Below are 17906 nucleotides of genomic sequence, written 5' to 3'. Positions count from 1 at the left end.
TTCCTCAATCTCTGGTTGCTTGTGGTTCTTCCTTACCGATGCACCAGGTGAGTTGTCCCCAAGTGTAACTTTCTTCGGAATGTCGGCACCGCATGATTCCTAGTCCGAGGTGAAGGGCTCCACACCTCTTCATGTGGCTGGCAGTTCATCCGATTTGTGGGGGAGGCTATCCTTCATTTGCCCTGCCCTAGCCTTCTGCTCTGCCCCTTCTCCCATAGCTGGCCCACTCGCCGTTCATGTAGCCCCAGTGTTGGTGCAGAGGTCCTTGTCCTGGCCGCCCATCTGTGATGTCCATCCCTCCGTCTCACTGCAGAGATATCTCCTCGCAATGGCCGCCAGCAGCTGTTCGCAAGCTGGTGCTTCTTAACCTCCTCAAACATGGGCAGGACTGTACAGAGTGTTCCTAGCTATTGGCTCTGTGCAGAGACATGGCTGCCTATTCACTGGTGCCAGCGGTCCTTTTCGGAATCCTGACGTAAGGCTTGGGCTAAGTGTTGCAGCATGGTTCCTTACATAGACATTTACCTGTCAATTGAGGACGCCTTCTGTAAAGTGGTGCAAGGGATAGTGAGCTAAAACAAATCTGGTTGAGACTCCCCCCGCGACAGGCCAGTAGTGAGACTCCCAGAAACCCCTGTTTGGCATATTAAAAAGTAACGTTGGGTCTTACCCCAAGTTACTAGGGGAATCCAGACGTGGACCCTTTGCTCACTTTTCAAGAGACTCAGCTCCACCTCACTGATGAGGCCCAACCAGGTCGAAAACACATGTCTGGGGTTGCTGTTGGTACTCCTATCCAGAAGAGAATCGCCTAGCATTTAGGTACTGGACTGCCCTTGGGCAGGATAAGACTGATAGGTTGTGGATATTTCTCTTCTGCGAAAGTGATAGTGAGCTAAAAGGTCAGGTTGAGACTCCCCCCACGAACTGGGAAGCCGGCAATATAGTACACAAAATAAAATCAGTCTTTGGAAAAAGTAACATTAATTCCTTCATTAATCTAAATAGTGCAGTGAACTGATTCTGCAGGACAATTTTAAGCATGTTAAATGGTAACAGCAGACAGATATTGCAGTATGGGATTTGCTAAGTTTTAGGGAGAATGTATTTCTGTGCCACGTCCCTTTCACCTTAGAGACCCCCAGCTAATTTGCTGGAATCAGGGCTTTTTAATTTTTACTCCTGAGTGGGAGCTTTTTCTCCCTCACTCATTTGCTTTCTTGACTATGAGTTTCTATGTTCCTTACTGTTTTATGGAGTCTGGTTAACTCCATAAGCATCTGCTTTTGCATTGTGACAGCACCTTTTGTGCAGCGCCACTGACAAGTCCCCTAGACTTCTCTTAATGTTTAACTACATTTTCTTGAGTGAACTATTGTTCCCAAGAACAGTAAGATGACCTCTGTCTTAATTACCTTTGCTTTAGGAGTCCAGCACACAAGACCCTTTGTGGAGTGCTGTCCTTTACACAGCAATTCCTTTAACCCATTCCTCATGTAACATTTTGTTACACCAACTCACTTGAATGGCTGGTTGCAGTGGTTTCTTTCTTACTACCTAGAGACATGTATCTGCCAGCTGATACCTCAGCTGCAGTGCTGCACCCAAGGGTGACCAGTTTCTTAAAATAGCCCACACCGTCTTTTTTCACTATTTCTAGTTAGTTTCTTCTGGGCTTTTACTCTGTTGGCATCCGATTTGAGTGCTTTGCGTGATTTGCCTTTGGCAGGCTCAAGCCCTGAAGCCCGCATAGGCTCAGGTGCATCTGGAAAGGCAGGAAGTGAGGGACGGAGGGTACCGAAACTTCCCTGTCCTTTGTCTCAAAGGACCAAAATCACAAAGAGCTGCTGAATCGACAGAAATCCATTGCTGCCGCATCCCTCTCCTCTATAGAGTGCTGTTGGAGGAGCCCGTCAGACATACTCCCTTTAGTCACCACGACAAAGAACAGGACCAAGGGTCTACTGGATTGCATCGGGAAGTCAACCAGCTGGAACAACTTAATTTCAAAAAAGGTACTGTGGGGTTGGGGTCCTTTATCCTTCTGTCATTTGGGGTGCTTGCCATCTTTGGGAGTGTGATTTAACCCTACACTAAATTCACTTCAACTTACCTGCACTGGCCTTAAAGCTTGTGCTTTCTAAAGGGGACTCCTTGAGTTGTGTGATTTCCATTTTGAACACTATTTGAGAACAATGTTCTAAGAAGAGCATCAGAACTGCGACCTTGTCCATTGACTTTGGCTGCCATGGCTCTCTAAAGGCCTCCTTCTGAACCTCTTGGCTTTGGCAGTGCATGTTCCCATACAGGTTTTAAATGTTGAAGACTTTAATGCTGGGATAATGGACTTCCTGCATCTCTTTAGGAGAACCCAACTGTTCTTATAACCTATCCGTCTGTTCCGATCCAACTCTAAACTTTCCGTCCTTGACAAACTCAATATTGCAAAGGTGTGATACTACAGTAAGTGCCAACTCGCCCGCAGGCCTCGGAGCGCTGACAAACTAACATGAGGCACTGAGAAACTATGGACAACCATAGAATATGTCCATAGCAAACCGTCAAATAAGTGAGTTTTTAAATAAATAATAAATGCTATACTAACATCAAATGACGTCACTTCCGGGTGCTGGCACATGTTTAACGTGAATGAATTACTCATCTGCTTTATGGTTCACTTTTTCAATTGAACCTTGGGATTAATGTTACAGCTAATTACTGCTTTTTAAAGACTGCTTTCAATATCTTTGTGTTTAAATAATGTATTATATAACTAAGTGTCTAAGTGTTTAAGTGTTTAATTGGATACTTGCATTTCCTGATTTCATTGTACAGCTCTCCAGCTCACATTACCCTCTTAACATAAGCCTGGCTGGTCACTCACACTACCAACTTGTGTAGTACAGGCCTACATTAAATGGTGGGTTACCCAACACCAGGAGATCAGTCTTGTGTAGTCCCACACCAGTTGGACTGCACCAATTCTTACCCAACACTAAGCAAGCAGCATCATTCATTAATGGGAAATGGAGCAGCCCCTAACGAAGGAGAAAAGAGCGCTACATCCGGTGTTGCTACTTGGGGGGTCAGTATTAAAAGGTTGGTTATATTACTCTGTTGATGGCAGATTAGGAAGCTAGTAAACACTACAGAGGACAGAAAAACACAGCGTGTCTCCGAGAAACGCATGGTTTCAAATCTTTGGAGGTTTGCAATTAGCATATAAACTGCCCCTCTTTCTCTAAAGGGAGATAATTGGTCCCTTGCCGGTCATGGTTTTCTTTAGGTGCGCTAGTTGCAGAAATTGTGTAGGAGGGACAGAGTGGTGCGTCTCTGACTTTGTGATGTTGACTAAATGTGCAATCATTGAGGAGGGGCGTTAACCATACAAGAACATGTTTTTTGCACAGCTCATAATGCACAAATCGAAATGTCGAAATATTATTGTTTTGCCAAGCATTATATAATACACCTTACCAAGATTAAATGTTTGCATTTCCGTGGAAACCAGAAAAACTCAATTTTCTGTCCTATTGGCTGTATATGTTGTATGCTTTGCATCTGCTGGAATGGTTACTGGGAGAACACTAGAGAAGCGGTGGTGATTAAAAAATAAACCTACAGGGAGCACGACGCAGCTATTTTAGCCAGGTTTACAGAGCAGTTTATTTGTAGTAAAGGCAGGCCGGTTTTCTTTTGCCTTTAATGGCTTCAGGCCCTGCATCTTTTCCAGCTGATACACAAAGTGTTGCACCCACAATCCTCACCCGTTCCTTTACTATACATAATTTGTTAACTTCACTTGGCACATTCATTTCTTCAGCACAAGTTTGAGGAAAGGCTTCCCTCCAGCTTTTTCTAGTTTGGCAACTGCAAGCCAATTTGTATTGTGAAGCTAGTTTCAAATGGAAAGTTAGTCCAAAAATAAAAATGTGTGTGGAAAATATTAGTTTCAAATAAAAATGATTACATTCTCTTCACTGTTTCAACATGTCATAATGAAGTAATAGAAATAACTTGTACACAAGGAAAAACAGATTTTTAAAAGAAAATAGGAACTCTGGAAAATACTTTTGGAAGCAATGGAAATAAAGCACCAGACAACAAAAACGAAAAGAAAAAAAAAAGGCAGTCTAAATAACGAAGACCCTATGGTTCGAATGAAAAGAAAGACAAACCAAGAAAAAGTGTATGCACCGACTCTGATAATGTCTATATTATGCAAAACAACGCATACGGCTCTAGGATGCACCAAGAACCAGTTTTCTCCATCGTGCAAGCATGAAAGTAAACACTTTCACTCGATTCCATATATGCTGTGAAGTTTGGATGATGCCAGCATCCAGACTTTCGATGGACGCAGATTCAGAAGGCAGATCGGGATTTGACTGGCAATTTGCAGCCTTTATTGATCCGATCAATCTATCACCATGAGACTTTACATAGTCTCCATCACTAAATGCTTTATGTCGGTTTGCAAAGAGGGCTTCAGCTACTAGTTCATTCAGCAGCAATTTGAGACGAGCATCACTAACCACCTCCAATAATGGACAGCTGTGTGGAAAGTTTTGTCATGCATGAAGTGAGAACAACAATCTCTTGGGATTAGTTAGTAAATCCGAATTAATGGCGTCTCAGTTGCAGCAATGAAGTGCCAATGCAACTAGTGGCCACATTGGAGATTCGCTTCATACAACATCATACAACAAACTTGGCATTTGTATTGTGAACAACATAATCTGAACGGTGTTGCCCTCCAACAAAGAAATGACCTAGGATTGCAGGACTCCTTTTCTGTGCAAGGGAAATGGAGAAGGGTCGGAAAAGCAGAGGCAGTGGACATAGGAGTCTGGAGGATAAAGCATGCATTGTCCAAGGCCAGAGGTTAGAGGGTTTCTGAGAGGCAGGCGGTGAACCCAGTGGGGCTGGAGCACAGCCAAAAATGCAACACTAGAAATGTGGTTAGAATTGCTGGCTTGGTAAATCTTGGTATGGGGAAAACCTGAAAACCCAGATGGATGAAGGGAGTGCACAAGGACGAGGCTAGCCAGGAGTCATAGTCCAGGCTTTGGTAAGATCAAATGAATTGCTTACTGAAATCCAAACCAGGGAGGGCTTTTTGAGAAGCCAGAGCCTGTGATTAACTCTTGATCACAAATAGCCCAGGAGGGCCAACGTTTGCCAGAGCAGAGAGACCGCAGCCCAGGAGAGCCAACGTTTATTGGGGCTCAGTAATTACAGTCTAGGATTTAAAGCGCCTAACACAAGGCAAATGTTTTAAAGCGCTCAAGGAGCGAGGGAACAAAGGGGAGAAAACATCAGAGCCCTTGATTTTCGGAACGCTACAAGTCTGCACAGGCAGAGTAAATGCATAGAATACAATTAACAGTGTAAATAACAGCAAATGGGTCTGACAACGCTTCTGCATTTCTTTCAAGTGCATCGAGGCGCCACCATGCAAGGAGGGTCGACAGGGAAGATAGACGATCTTCAAGGCATAGTACGTTCAGATCATGCAAGTGCGCAGACAGGACAGGAAGGGGGTGGGGGCAAGTGCACCCAGTCCGTCAGAAACTGGGGTAAGTGCTGAGAGATGCCACTCTCGTGGGTCATTGACCAAGTGCAGTAGCAATGAGGCAAGTGCAGGCCCCGAGGCAGTGCGAAAGGTGACAGGCAAGGGTGACAGGGACCTGAGAGACCCTGAGGTACACCAGGCGGCCAGTCAGCAAGCTGTGTGGAAAAGGAGGGAGAATGGTATAGAGCGGAGAGAGAGGGAGAGAGAAGGAGGAGAAGAGGAATGTCTTCATGAGTTTCCAGGGAGAGCAGGCTCAAGGCAGAGGGCAGCAGGGAGACTATTCCAGAGGAAGGCCCCTGCTGAGGATAAAGATCTCACTCTAAATCTCTGCTTGGAGAACCGGCGCACACGCAGAAGGTTGAAGGTAGATGAGTGGACGGCTTGGGAAGGACAGTATTTAGGTAGGCATTTTTGCAGCTAGGAATGTCCCAGGCTCCAGAAAGCCTTGTGGACAATGCAGAGGGTCTTGAACTTGATCCTTGCAGCCATGGGGAGCCAGTGAAGGGATTTCACAACCCGAGAGATGCAGTCCCTGGGCTTGAGGCCAAGGAGAAGTCTTGCGGTTCACCATCAACAGCCACTGAGTGGATCCAGATCCATAATCCCAGGGAACCGTGTAACGACTTAAGGAATTAATTACAGTGGCTCTTTCAGGGACAGAAATCCTGAACACATCGGTTTTAGAATAAGCAATTATTGCTTATAACCACATACCTGCTTTAGAATGGTGTTTCAATAATCCGTTCACATGATTATGCTATTATCCAACATCTGCACTACTGAATCTAGTTCCAACACTCCTGTTATTCCATATTCCTCCCTATATATCTTTCAGGCGTTCAATCAAACCTCTTTTGTACAAATCACAGGAGTCAATCTCAATATTTGAGATCAGGGTTACTATGCATTCACTCAGCTGGCAAGACTGCACAGTGCGAAAACATTTGGACCCTGAATGAGGAGTATATGTAAGAACCCCCACCAAGCACCAACTGAAGCAACAGGTTTGGCGTTCATTGATGAACAACAAATGTTGGCATAACTAACAGTGGAGGTCATGTGAGGAAACCAGGACTTCAGGGTTTGTTTCCACTGAGGAATTCACCTTTGGAACACCCACTGGCTGGGATTGGGGAAACAAAGGGATCAGCGGCATCCATCCGCTAAGCGTTGCAATCCCTGGTGGTTTCAAATGGGAGAGCACCCAAAATACCAGTCAACTCTTGAGCGCCCGCATGGGTGCCAGATACACAACATTGCATAAACTGTCCATAATAGGATTTTATGAAAAGGTAATAAGGACCCAATATTATCACGATCCGTGGGGAACAATGTTAAGAAAAGAATATAGGACTGCAGGGACTATTTGGTTTTGCACAAGGCTCTGCTCGTAAAATCCATAGACCATGTGGGACTGAAACACACACTGGATAAGCAAAAAGAAAAATGGATTGCAGCACGGAGCATGGCGAGAATTTAGCAGTCGCAAGGAGAGACCAGGCATATACAAAAAGCAAGCAAACTATTTCACTACAGATTCAGCGGCCAGAACGAAGAATGGCATGGCTACCATAACTATGCAGATTCCAAGATGGTGGAGGGGGCATTTGAGGCCTTGGGCCAAAAGAGCTGGCACTAAACTTAACCAGTAAGGAACACACAATTGAAGACACAGGGGTAAGCACATTGGGAGGATAAGAATGCAGTTAACGAATGCCTATCACAAGGATCAATGGCAGGATTGCTGACTAAGCAAACATAAAATGAGACAGTAAAATGACAGAAGTATGGGTTTTATGATGGTGTTCTGAAGAGTTCGTGTTGGCATAGCATAAGAATTTAAGAGCAGGTGAAGTCTAAGCCAAGTGAATCACTATATAAAGGGGTAAAGGCTAGCCAGGACGAGAGTAGACTGCGAGTTGGTTGAGGGGGCTTAACCCCAGATACCTATGGGATCAGCAGTAAAGTAAAGTAAATAGGTTTCTTAGCTTAGAGACCCTACACTGAACCTGTAATTCAATACACCCTTGGCTTGGGAGCGTGGCAGGGAGGGTTTATTTAATTACTGCAACCTTGCAACAACCAGATTGAAGAAGGGGCAAGAAAAACATTCCAGGCCATCCAAGGCAAGAAGAGTAATTGTAAGGGGAAACACCAGCAAACAAGCACAAGGGGGACCCACAGGACAAGCTGGGGAAAGCTACAGGATCTTGCATTGGTGATGCTCATTAGGAGATCTCTAGGACAAGAGGCAATTGTAGTTTTGTAGTTTTGGATTCCCAATGGGGAAGATCTGTTCAAAGTTCAGTATGGGTTTCAGAAATCATTGTTTTAATTAATGCAATGCTAGTTATTTAAACTCTTGCATAAGGAGGATAAAAAAAATATACCAAAAACAGAAACTTTAATTGAAAGTGCTTAATCCAATATTTTTAAATAATCTATCGCCCAAAACAGAACACACCATTCCTCCAAGCATGAATAAAACATTTAAGGGGTCCAGCACATTACAAACACAAGACACACCCTATGGAACTCTTCCCCCACATAAATCTTTGATTTTGGAAGGTCTTCAGGAAATTCTGGAAACTTCGTAAAACCCACCTTTCTCAGGAAGAGTGTTTCAAACATGTTAAGCTTAACACCCTTCAAGACCCTGGTCTCACTTCAAATCCCCTTTCTATCCACCTGCCAATGCCCTGGAGCGCTAAGAAACAACCATACAGTGCTGTGTGCTAAATCAAAAAGCTATTTAAAAAGAAGAAAATTGTTGGGAACCAAAAACCTGCTTGAAATGTAAATCCTTTACAGAAATGATTTTTATGGTGGAAATATTTCAGAGGTATCAGAGAATTGAAGGCTGTTAATTCCTGTACTTTATACATGTAGAAAAAGATGTGGACCAACACTGATAAATCATGCACCTCAAGTGATACTATAGCTTGGTAACCACATATCAATAGTTAATTCTTAACGACAGAGGTGGGCCGGAAGAACACAGGGGTCTTTTGTCTTTTTTCACCAGTTCTCATTTTCTTGCTTCCTGGGTCGTCTTCTGCCATTCTAGGCGGGAACGACTTTGAAGTTTTGTCTTTGGCGGGAATCCTTTGTATTCTCCAGCGAGGCTCCAGAGTGTCTCAGTAGGCAGGAAGCATGGCAGGTGTCCAAAACTTTGTCTTTCCCCTTGCCTGAAAGTAACCAATTCCGAATGGGGTGGGCTGTCCCGAATGGACAGCCAGACCAACCCTTTCTGTAAACTGCAGGGAGAGTTTGCAGACGTTGTGCTACAGTTCCGGATAAATACTCTGTACCTGGAAGCCGCTGACAAGACCACTGAAGCTGAATCCGAAGAGGAAGAAGACCCCTGTAGCTATTTCCAGCGACCGGAGAGCCTGCTGTGTAACCGGAGCCTGATGTAAGCCTACCTTCCAATCTAGCGGTTCCGAAAACTACCCAAAGGCTGTTGAGTGCCACTAGTCTCATGTAGACCTGCATGTTTAGCCATTCGATGTGCTACGATCTTTGTGGGCTGCAAACCGCCAATACCCTGGAACCTCGAGCCAGTGTGCAGTGCATGATATTCCGAAGTCCAAAATCATCCGAAGGTTTGGTGGACTTCTGCTGGATCCCGAGAGAAACAATTAAATCCCTGAAGTCCCCGCACCAGAGTGTAGGACCGAGCGAGTGAAGAGAATCCGACGAGCGATAGTCGTTCTTCATCTGGCTTCTGTAAAAAGGTGGCAAATCACAGAGTCGCACGAATCCATGACAACTGCTGCTGCAAGTTCCTCTCCAGTGTCCAGTTCTTTCGTCTCCCGACCAAGAATCCAGGGACTGGTTGCTGCTGCACCCTGAAGGCATCCACTCAAAAGCTCATTTCTTGTAAAGGTACTTTGTTGGCTTGGGTAATACTTACTTTAAATCTTGTCTGAATCCTGTGGGGCTGGGTGGGTGATTCGTGTGGTTAGGAGTTTTCCCATAACACTTGCTCGGGACTAATGCTGGAACGTACATAGGGAGCCTTTTGTGAACTCTCTTAACACTTTAACTAACTCTAAACCTAATATTCACTTACTTGTTTACGAAGATATCCTCTGGAACCTTGACTTTCCTGCAACTGAAACTTATCCTGACCCGCCTACAGCTGGATCCTAGACCACTAGCCTCTGAGAAAACTCCTGCTACAGACTAGGGAAGGACTTTGATTATACAGATTGTCTGAAAATTGTTACAAGTGTACAAGTACTTACTGATAACTTCATGTTGTAACTTCAACAATTGCTAGTGCAAGCCACTACTGTTTAAGCAGTGGAACTGTCATTTTGGGAGCGAGCCACTACTACCCAAGCAGTCACCTTTAAAGTGTATGTTGGTACGGTTCAATTATTCTTAAATGAATGAGCGTTAAAGCTGATCCATAGTGTTTACCTACCTTGAATAACAGCTTGTCATTCTTAAAGTGTACAATTGGGCTGTGGCGCGGTAAATGATTTTGGTTTCCCTGATCTGCTTCATACAGACCTAAAACAGGAGGCGAGGTTTTACTTACCTTCAATAGCTGTGCTGCTCTTCTACACTTTTAACACTAGGGTAGTGCGTTCCCTGAATTGCATTAGTGCTATTGCAAAATTTATTTGTGCATTTGTAGAGCGCACAAAGCCCATAGGCATCTAGGCGCTGAAACTGAAGACTGTTACACGTTTTTGAAGCTTCGAGAAAAAAATTACAATTACATAGTAAGTACACAGATGATAACATTCAAGAGTTTCATGCCGATTTAGGGACCGGGATAACAATAGCGGTTATGAAACTTTAGTTTCATAAGTTCTTACTTACCTTAGAAACTGTATTGCACACTACTTAAAAGTAAACTGTGTATAACTAGCTATTAGGTAGCCGATAGTTATGTCCGAATGGGTCAATTACTTACCTGGAAATACATGGAGGCTTTCTTAAAAGATAATTGGGTTTTTGCTTTCCTTAAATTGCTTAGTGCATTCGAAAATAGTGTGTTCATACTTAGAGAGTAGTATAAGACCCCTCCAGAAAGTATGAGTTACATTACTAGCTCTGAACCGAGTTCTACAAAGTAATAACTGTTTCAAGGTGGATACTTGTTACTGGGTTGGTTTATTAAGTGATTTCTGAAACTGAGTGTCACTGCATGACTGACAGGGTCTACCACCCTTGAATTACTGACTGTATTCTAAAACGATACATAACCTGGTTTTACTCCAAGAATAGCTCACTGCGATACTGAATATGTTGTTGGGTTGACTCACCTTGACTGTGCTCTAAATAAGGTTATGAAACATATGTATGGAGTTGGATTTTTACAATTTTGTTTATGTAAAAGGTTATAGTACTTTCTTACCCAAGATTTATCTTGGCCTACTTGTATTTAAATAAATCCTTTATTATTGCCATACACAGTGCTTGTGTTTCTTTCATTGTACCGAGTTACAACCCTCTCTCCCTCCTAAAATAAGCTTGGATGCTCTGTCCATGCTACCAATATTCTCAGGTGGTACAGCCTTATACTAAGAGTGAAGCTTATATACTGTCTCAGATGTATGGTTTAATGAATCCCTTAGTTAGACTTTAGAAAAACTGTCCTAACAATCACAAAAAAGAATTGACAGGAAAATGGCCTTGCAAAATGTTGATACTGAAGAAGAAGGATGGCAGATTGCTCTAAACGGATTTTAAGTTGCCACCCACCAAATAGACTAAACAACTCACTCCAACTACAAAACGTAATTGTAGTGAGCACTAGGGTTTCAATTCAAAGCCTTCTGCGTTTGGACAGTTGTCTTTATTGACATAGGTTGGTCGTCGTTATTGACAAGGGTTATATACTTCAGAAAGTTTACAGTCAAAATATGGGTGACACCTGCATAAAAAAAGCAATATTTGCAGAAGGTATGATTTTGCAGGTCTTTGCAGATCAATAAGTCTTAAGTTCCGATAATATGGCATTTTGTGTGATGAAATTGCAAGGCCAGTGTTGGCGGTTTCACAATATATTTCCAATTTACAGGTTTGCTATGGCTCTCCTGGAAGATCACATTAAGTGCAAAGGTAGAATATTCTTGGGCTGTTCGGCACTCATAAAGTATACATTATAAAAACACAAAAACTTACCTGACAAGATTCTTGGTTTTAATCCTGGGAGCTTTCACACCACCTCCCAGGATACTGGATCCAGTTACATAAATTCCCCTGAAAGGAGAGAAAATACACCATCACAAATTACATTTTTTTTTAGAATAAGCGAAAAGTTAATTAGTTTTGGCTAAATGCCTCATTCAACTGTACTTACTGTCCAGACTATTCAAATTCTTAATCAATGAATACAATTCTTCCAAAAGGCATACCACTTAGAAGAAATTGATTTCCGTTTGATCTTACACAATTTGCTAACCTTGATCTCATCAAGCTGCAACATCTGCTAGAAACATTAGTGCAATTATACAGAAAACACCCATGGATATTGCCTTTTCAGTGACAAGTTTTAAAAAAAAGTCCTACAATCAATTCCTCCACTGGACTGTACAGGACATGCATTACTTACCATAATAGTATTTCTGATTGTATCTGCTTAGATTAACAGGCCGTGCATATAGTCTGACATCTAGTGGTAACGGCAGAGTATTGCATCTGGTCTTTCGTGGTTTGAAAGGGGACGTAGACACAGGCGTGCCTGTAACACTATCCCTACGTGACGTGTAGTGTACCCAAAATCCCTCACGGGACGTCCCTCCGATTGTATTTTTTTCTGCCGTGAGAGAGCCTTATGACTATCGCGAGTACAAAAGAGAGAAGTAGTTAGATGTCTATGTTCCTTCCATCCGAGCAGGGAAGAAGGGTGGGCGCATGTGAAACCAAGCAGATACAATCATCAGAAATGCTATTACGGCAAGTAATGCAGGTCTTCTGATGCTTGTGAATCTGCTTAGAATCACATGCTGTGCATAGACTAGCGAGCAGTACCAGGAGTTGGCGGTGGGATGTGAGAAGGTACAATAGTGAAGAGATGTCTTAATGCTGCTTGTCCCACCTGAGAATCTGACCTAGAGAGTGTGTCTAGGCAATGGTGTTTTGTAAAGGTGTGTACAGAACTCCAGGTTGCCGCTTTGCAAATGGACTCGAGAGGAACGTTTGTAATGAATGCTGTGGAAGTCCCAGTGCCTCAAGTAGAGTACGCTCTAGGCTTAAAGGGAAGATCTCTCTTGTCAAGAGTGTAGCAGAGTGTGATGCAATTGACAATCCACTTAGCGATGGAGGATTTAGAGACAGGATCCCCTTTGCTACCAGCCGCCAAGGAAACGAAAAACTGGTCAGTCTTCCTCAGTGGTTTAGTTCTTTCCAGATAGTACATGACTGCCCTGCGCACATCCAGTGTGTGTATGTGACGCTGAAAATGCATTGGAGGGACAGGGCCTCCCTGTCCTTGTTCTGTAGTCCTTTTTCATGTATGTTCTGTGTTATTTTCTGACCAGTCCATGTGGGACTCCTGGCAGTGCAGCTCTTCCTCTGTGATTTTGTGTACAGACCCTTGGGATACCCTTATGGCACCCATGGGTGGGGGTATAACCCTGTAACACTAGTTAGGTTGTTGGGCACCTGTGTGTGGCCCACAGAGCAGGGTATAGGCTGGTGGCACCTCCATGCTGAATTTGACAGGTGCTCCGAGTATCCTCCATTTTGGGATACCCAGACCCTGCCATTGGAATCAGTTGATTCCTGATAGAAGGCAAGATGTCCCCTGTGGCCTCTTCATTTCTATTGCCCGTTACCTTATTTTTCACAAAGGCCTGGGAAGCCCTGACTCTGTCACTTCCCCGTCTGGCTGTTGGGTGGAAGTTCCAAATATGGTATTGTGGGGGAAGTCCAGGCCAGACTGGCTGGAGCCTTCCCAGTGACTATGTTGTGGGTACACCCTTGGGGTGGGACCTGGGTGAATGGCCATTACTTGATTTAAACTTGCTTTCTTTCTGTGTCTATCGTTGATTCATTTTACAAATCTGATTTGTATGCTATTTTGGGGTGGTTAGCCGTGGACGCATTTAAAAGGAATCGATAGAAAGTGGTACCACAAAGACCTATATATTTGCCATTATAGTATTGCCAGAGTACAAAGTGTTATTGTGATTGTGTATATAACATGAAGCTTATTTATATTCAGATAGTTTTCACTAACCGTGTGTGGACATTCCTTTGTGGGTGCTTGGGGACTACACTGTACTTAAGAACCAGCCAGCAACACCTCCTGAGCTAAGCCTTGGTTGCTCGACCACAATACCAATATAGAGAACCTTGGCTGAAGTGCTCTGTCCCTCTACTCTGCCATACAGAAAGCAGGAGAACAGATACCCCCTCCAGTCTTTACAGTGTAGGCTTCTTTCCGTCACGTTAGGGTTCTGGAAGAACGGTGGTAGTTCTATTGACTGGTTCACATGGAACTTAGAAATAAATGTGGACGCAAAACGAGGGTGTGGGCGCAAAACAAGGGTGAGTGCGCAGAGCCACCTTCGCTCTGAATTGTGACAAAGGGGTCTAGAACAGAAAGGGCCTGTCGTTCACTGACTCCTTATGGAAGGGACTTCGACCAACTACCGACCCAGTACTACTGTCCCGTTCTTGCTAAAAATCCTAGACCGCGTGGGCATACCTGCAAATCCAAGAGTACTTGGAAGACAATCTCCTAGGTCTCAGGCAATCTGGCTTCCGCCCCAGACACGGAACTGAGACAGCTCTACTAGACTTAAAAACTCAAATTGAAGTTCTAAAGGACAACGGCAAACTGGCCCCGTTACTCCTACTCTACCTCTCCTTGGCATTCAATCTGGTCAATCACCAAATCTGATGCAAGCATCTGCACTCTGCCGCCCATTTCTCCCCGTCAGCTACAGCTTGCATCAAATCTATTTTGAGTAATAGATCTATGCAGGTCTTTTCTCAATCAGCAGCTGCTGATCCTTCCCCTATTCATTGTGGCGTCCCCCCAGGGCTCTTGCGTGTCGCCAACTCTATAAAGCCTTTACAAAACCGCTCTTTGATGTACTTGACTATCTGGGTGTCTCCTATACGAATTACGCTGACGACACGCAGATACTCATTCCCATCACTGGAGACTACTTGGCTGACCCCAAGGCCCTGAATGATGTCTACTTAAGTCATCCAAGCTTGGATGGCACAACACCAACTATGCCTCAACGATGACAAGACTGAGCTCCTCATCTTGGGCACTACGCAACGTCTTAGTAAACTTGAACCGTCTTACCAATCGTTCATCGATGGCAACACCATCCAAGTCTCGAAAGACATGAAAACCTTAGGCTTTTACCTGGACGCCACCTTATCCCTATCCCAACAAACAAATGCAGTCAGATCTGCCTCAGCATACACCTGCAAACTCATTGCAGCCTGCAGGCCATTTCTGACCACCCCAAACACGGTCACACTGGCCAGAACCCTCATCATGGCCAAAATCGACTATGGTAGCGCCCTCTACCTAGGAACTAGCCAAGAGAATCTGAACAAATTGCAAATCCCTCAGAACAACGCCATTAGAGCGGCTCTAAATATCCTGCGAAACCACATTTCGGAATCCAGATCCAATCTACACTGGCTACCTGTCAGAGAATCTCACTGAAAGCTTTAGGCCTTACCCACAAATGCCTAGCCAACCAAGCCCGCCCCTCCCGTATCTCTGCAGCCGGCTATCCCGCCACGCGCCTACCCGCCCTCAAAGAACCGCCCAGACCCACTGTCTAACTATCCCCAGGTTCAAACTACAAAAAGCGGGCAGATCAAGTTCCCCGTCCTAGCTTCCAAGCTTTGGAATGCTCTCCCCCTCACCATTAGATCGGAAGAATGCTTCAGTGCCTTCAAGGCCAAAACAAAAGCCTGGCTCTTCCATCAGTCCTGAAACCTTGACTGCTTATGTGTCTGTAATGTGCCTGCGCTAATCTCTACTCTGTAATTGATGTGTATTGCGGTATGTTCTGAATACTTTTCACTGTACCTGTAGTTTGAATATATGTATGCTTGCTATGTAACCTTGCCCAAGTTGCGCCCTGATGCCTCCGGGCCTGAGGGAGCGGGCTACAAATAAAACGAATACAAAATACAAATAGGAAGGCTTCTTGCAAGTGAGTGCCTCGAGACTTGGCTTATGCTTAGGTTCAAAGGGAGACTCCCATAAGTCTGGTTAATACCACATTTAGGTCCCATCCGGGAGCTGGGTTAGAAATGGGGGGATGAATTCTTTTAACCCCTTCCATGAAAGCTTGAATAACTGGGATCTTCCATCACAACACTTTACATTGTGACGTGGTATAGGCTGAGAGTGCAGTTAAGTGAACCTTCAGGAAATTAAAAACTAGACCAGAGTCTAGTAGGTGAGTCAGGTATAGTACAATAAGAGTAGGAGAGCAGTCAATGGGATTGATGCTCTTGGAATTTCCCCAGATGACGAAGCTTTTCCATTATTGGAGTAGCAATGTCTGGTGTTAGGTTTTCTTACTTCTCTAAGTATATCCATGCATCTCTGAGGAAGTTGGAGTTGCCTGAATTCTATGATCTCGGGAGCCAGGCTGCTAAGTTGAGAGTCTGCGGGCATGGATGACAATGCATTACTTACCGTAAAAGCATTTCTGATGGTTGTATCTGCTTAGATTCACATGCTGTGCATAGGTCCGACATCCAGTGGTCACTGCGGAGTATTGCATTTTGTTTTTCGTAGTCGAAAAGGGGACGTCGACAAGGCGTGTCTGTAACACTATCCCTATAGTGACGTGCGTTGTACCCACAATCCCTCACGCGTCGAGGTCCCTCTGTTTGTATTTTTCTGCCCTGAGGGAGCCTTTTAGCCGTGAGTGAGTACAGAAAAGAGAGAAATATATATAAAAGGATGTCTATGTTCCTTCCATCCGAGCGGGGAGGAAGGGTGGGCGCATGTGAATCTAAGCAGATACAACCATCAGAAATGCTTTTACGGTAAGTAATGCATTGTCTTCTGATGTTTGTTAATCTGCTTAGAATCACATGCTGTGCATAGACTAGCGAGCAGTACCCGGAGTTGGCGGTGGGTTATGAGAAGGAACAGTAGAAAAAAGATGTCTTAATACTGCCTGCCCAACCTGGGAATCAGATCTAGAGTGTGCATCTAGACAGTAGTGTTTTGTAAAGGTGTACACAGAACTCCAGGTTGCCGCTTTGCAGATGGACTCAAGGGGAACATTTGCAATGAATGCTATGGAAGCCCCCGTGCCTCGAGTGGAATGTGCTCTTGGCTTGAAGGGTAGTTCTCTCTTAGCAAGAGTGTAACAGAGTGATGCATTGAACAATCCATCTAGATATAGTGGATTTTGAGACCGCATCTCCTTCTCTTCCTGCTGCCACAGAGACAAAGAACTGATTAGTCTTTCTCAGTGGTCTGGTTCTTTCCATGTAGAACATGACAGCTCTGCGTACATCTAGTGTATGCAGACTTTTTTCTCCCGAGCTGGAAGGGTTTTGAAAGAAAGTTGGTAGTTCTATAGTTTGGTTTACATGAAATTTCGAGATGAATTTAGGTGCAAACCTTGGGTGTGTGCGTAGAACCACCTTATCTTTGTGAACTGTTACGAAGGGGTCTAGTACAGAAAGAGCCTGTAGTTCACTTACTCTCCTAATGGAGGTGATAGCTATTAGGAAAGCAGTCTTAAGGGTGATATCTTTAAGAGTTGCCTTGTGCATGGGTTCGAAGGGAGGGCCCATGAGTCTGGAAAGTACCACATTTAAGTCCCATCCGGGAGCTGGGTTAGCTATCGGAGGGTGTATCCTCTTTACCCCCTCCATGAAGGCTTTGATAACTGGTATCTTCCACCACGACACTTTAAGTTGGGAAGTGGTGTATGCAGAAAGTGCCGCTAGGTGGACTTTAATGGAATTGAACACTAAACCTGAATCCAGTAAATGGGTCAAGTATAGAATAATGTCAGGAGAGCAGTCAACTGGGTTGATGCTAGTACCTCTACACCAGATAACGAATCTTTTCCATTTACTAGAATAGCAGTGTCGAGTATTAGGTTTTCTGGCTTCCCTGAGGATGTCCATACATCTCTGTGGGAGTTGTAAATGTCCAAATTCTATGATCTCAGGAGCCAGGCTGCTAAGTTCATGGTCTGAGGGCATGGATGCAGTGTTCTGCCCTTGTCTTGTGACAGCATGTTGTACGGGCAGGGAAGTTTCACTGGGGGAGATAGGGACATCTCCATCAAGTGAGCGAACCATGGCTGCCGGGCCCACATTGGGGCCACTAGTATCATTGTAACCTGCTCCT

The 17906-nt window shown here is 44.3% G+C and overlaps 1 protein-coding gene across 1 annotated transcript in view; it reads right to left on the bottom strand.

The window, feature by feature from the left end:
* ATP6V0B (ATPase H+ transporting V0 subunit b) overlaps positions 1–17906 on the bottom strand; it is a 317011-nt gene that overhangs the window by 167204 nt on the left and 131901 nt on the right. The window contains exon 4 of the mRNA XM_069642304.1: positions 11720–11797. Within this exon, the coding sequence (XP_069498405.1) occupies positions 11720–11797 (78 nt within the window). The remainder of the gene's footprint in view (positions 1–11719; positions 11798–17906) is intronic.

This window comes from Ambystoma mexicanum, chromosome 1q (genome assembly GCF_040938575.1).
Source record: "Ambystoma mexicanum isolate Mex_15411 chromosome 1q, UKY_AmexF1_1, whole genome shotgun sequence".
NCBI classification, from domain to species: Eukaryota; Metazoa; Chordata; class Amphibia; order Caudata; family Ambystomatidae; genus Ambystoma; species Ambystoma mexicanum.
The sequence above is the reverse complement of the archived record's forward strand: the minus strand, read 5'-3'. Positions and strand labels throughout refer to the sequence as shown.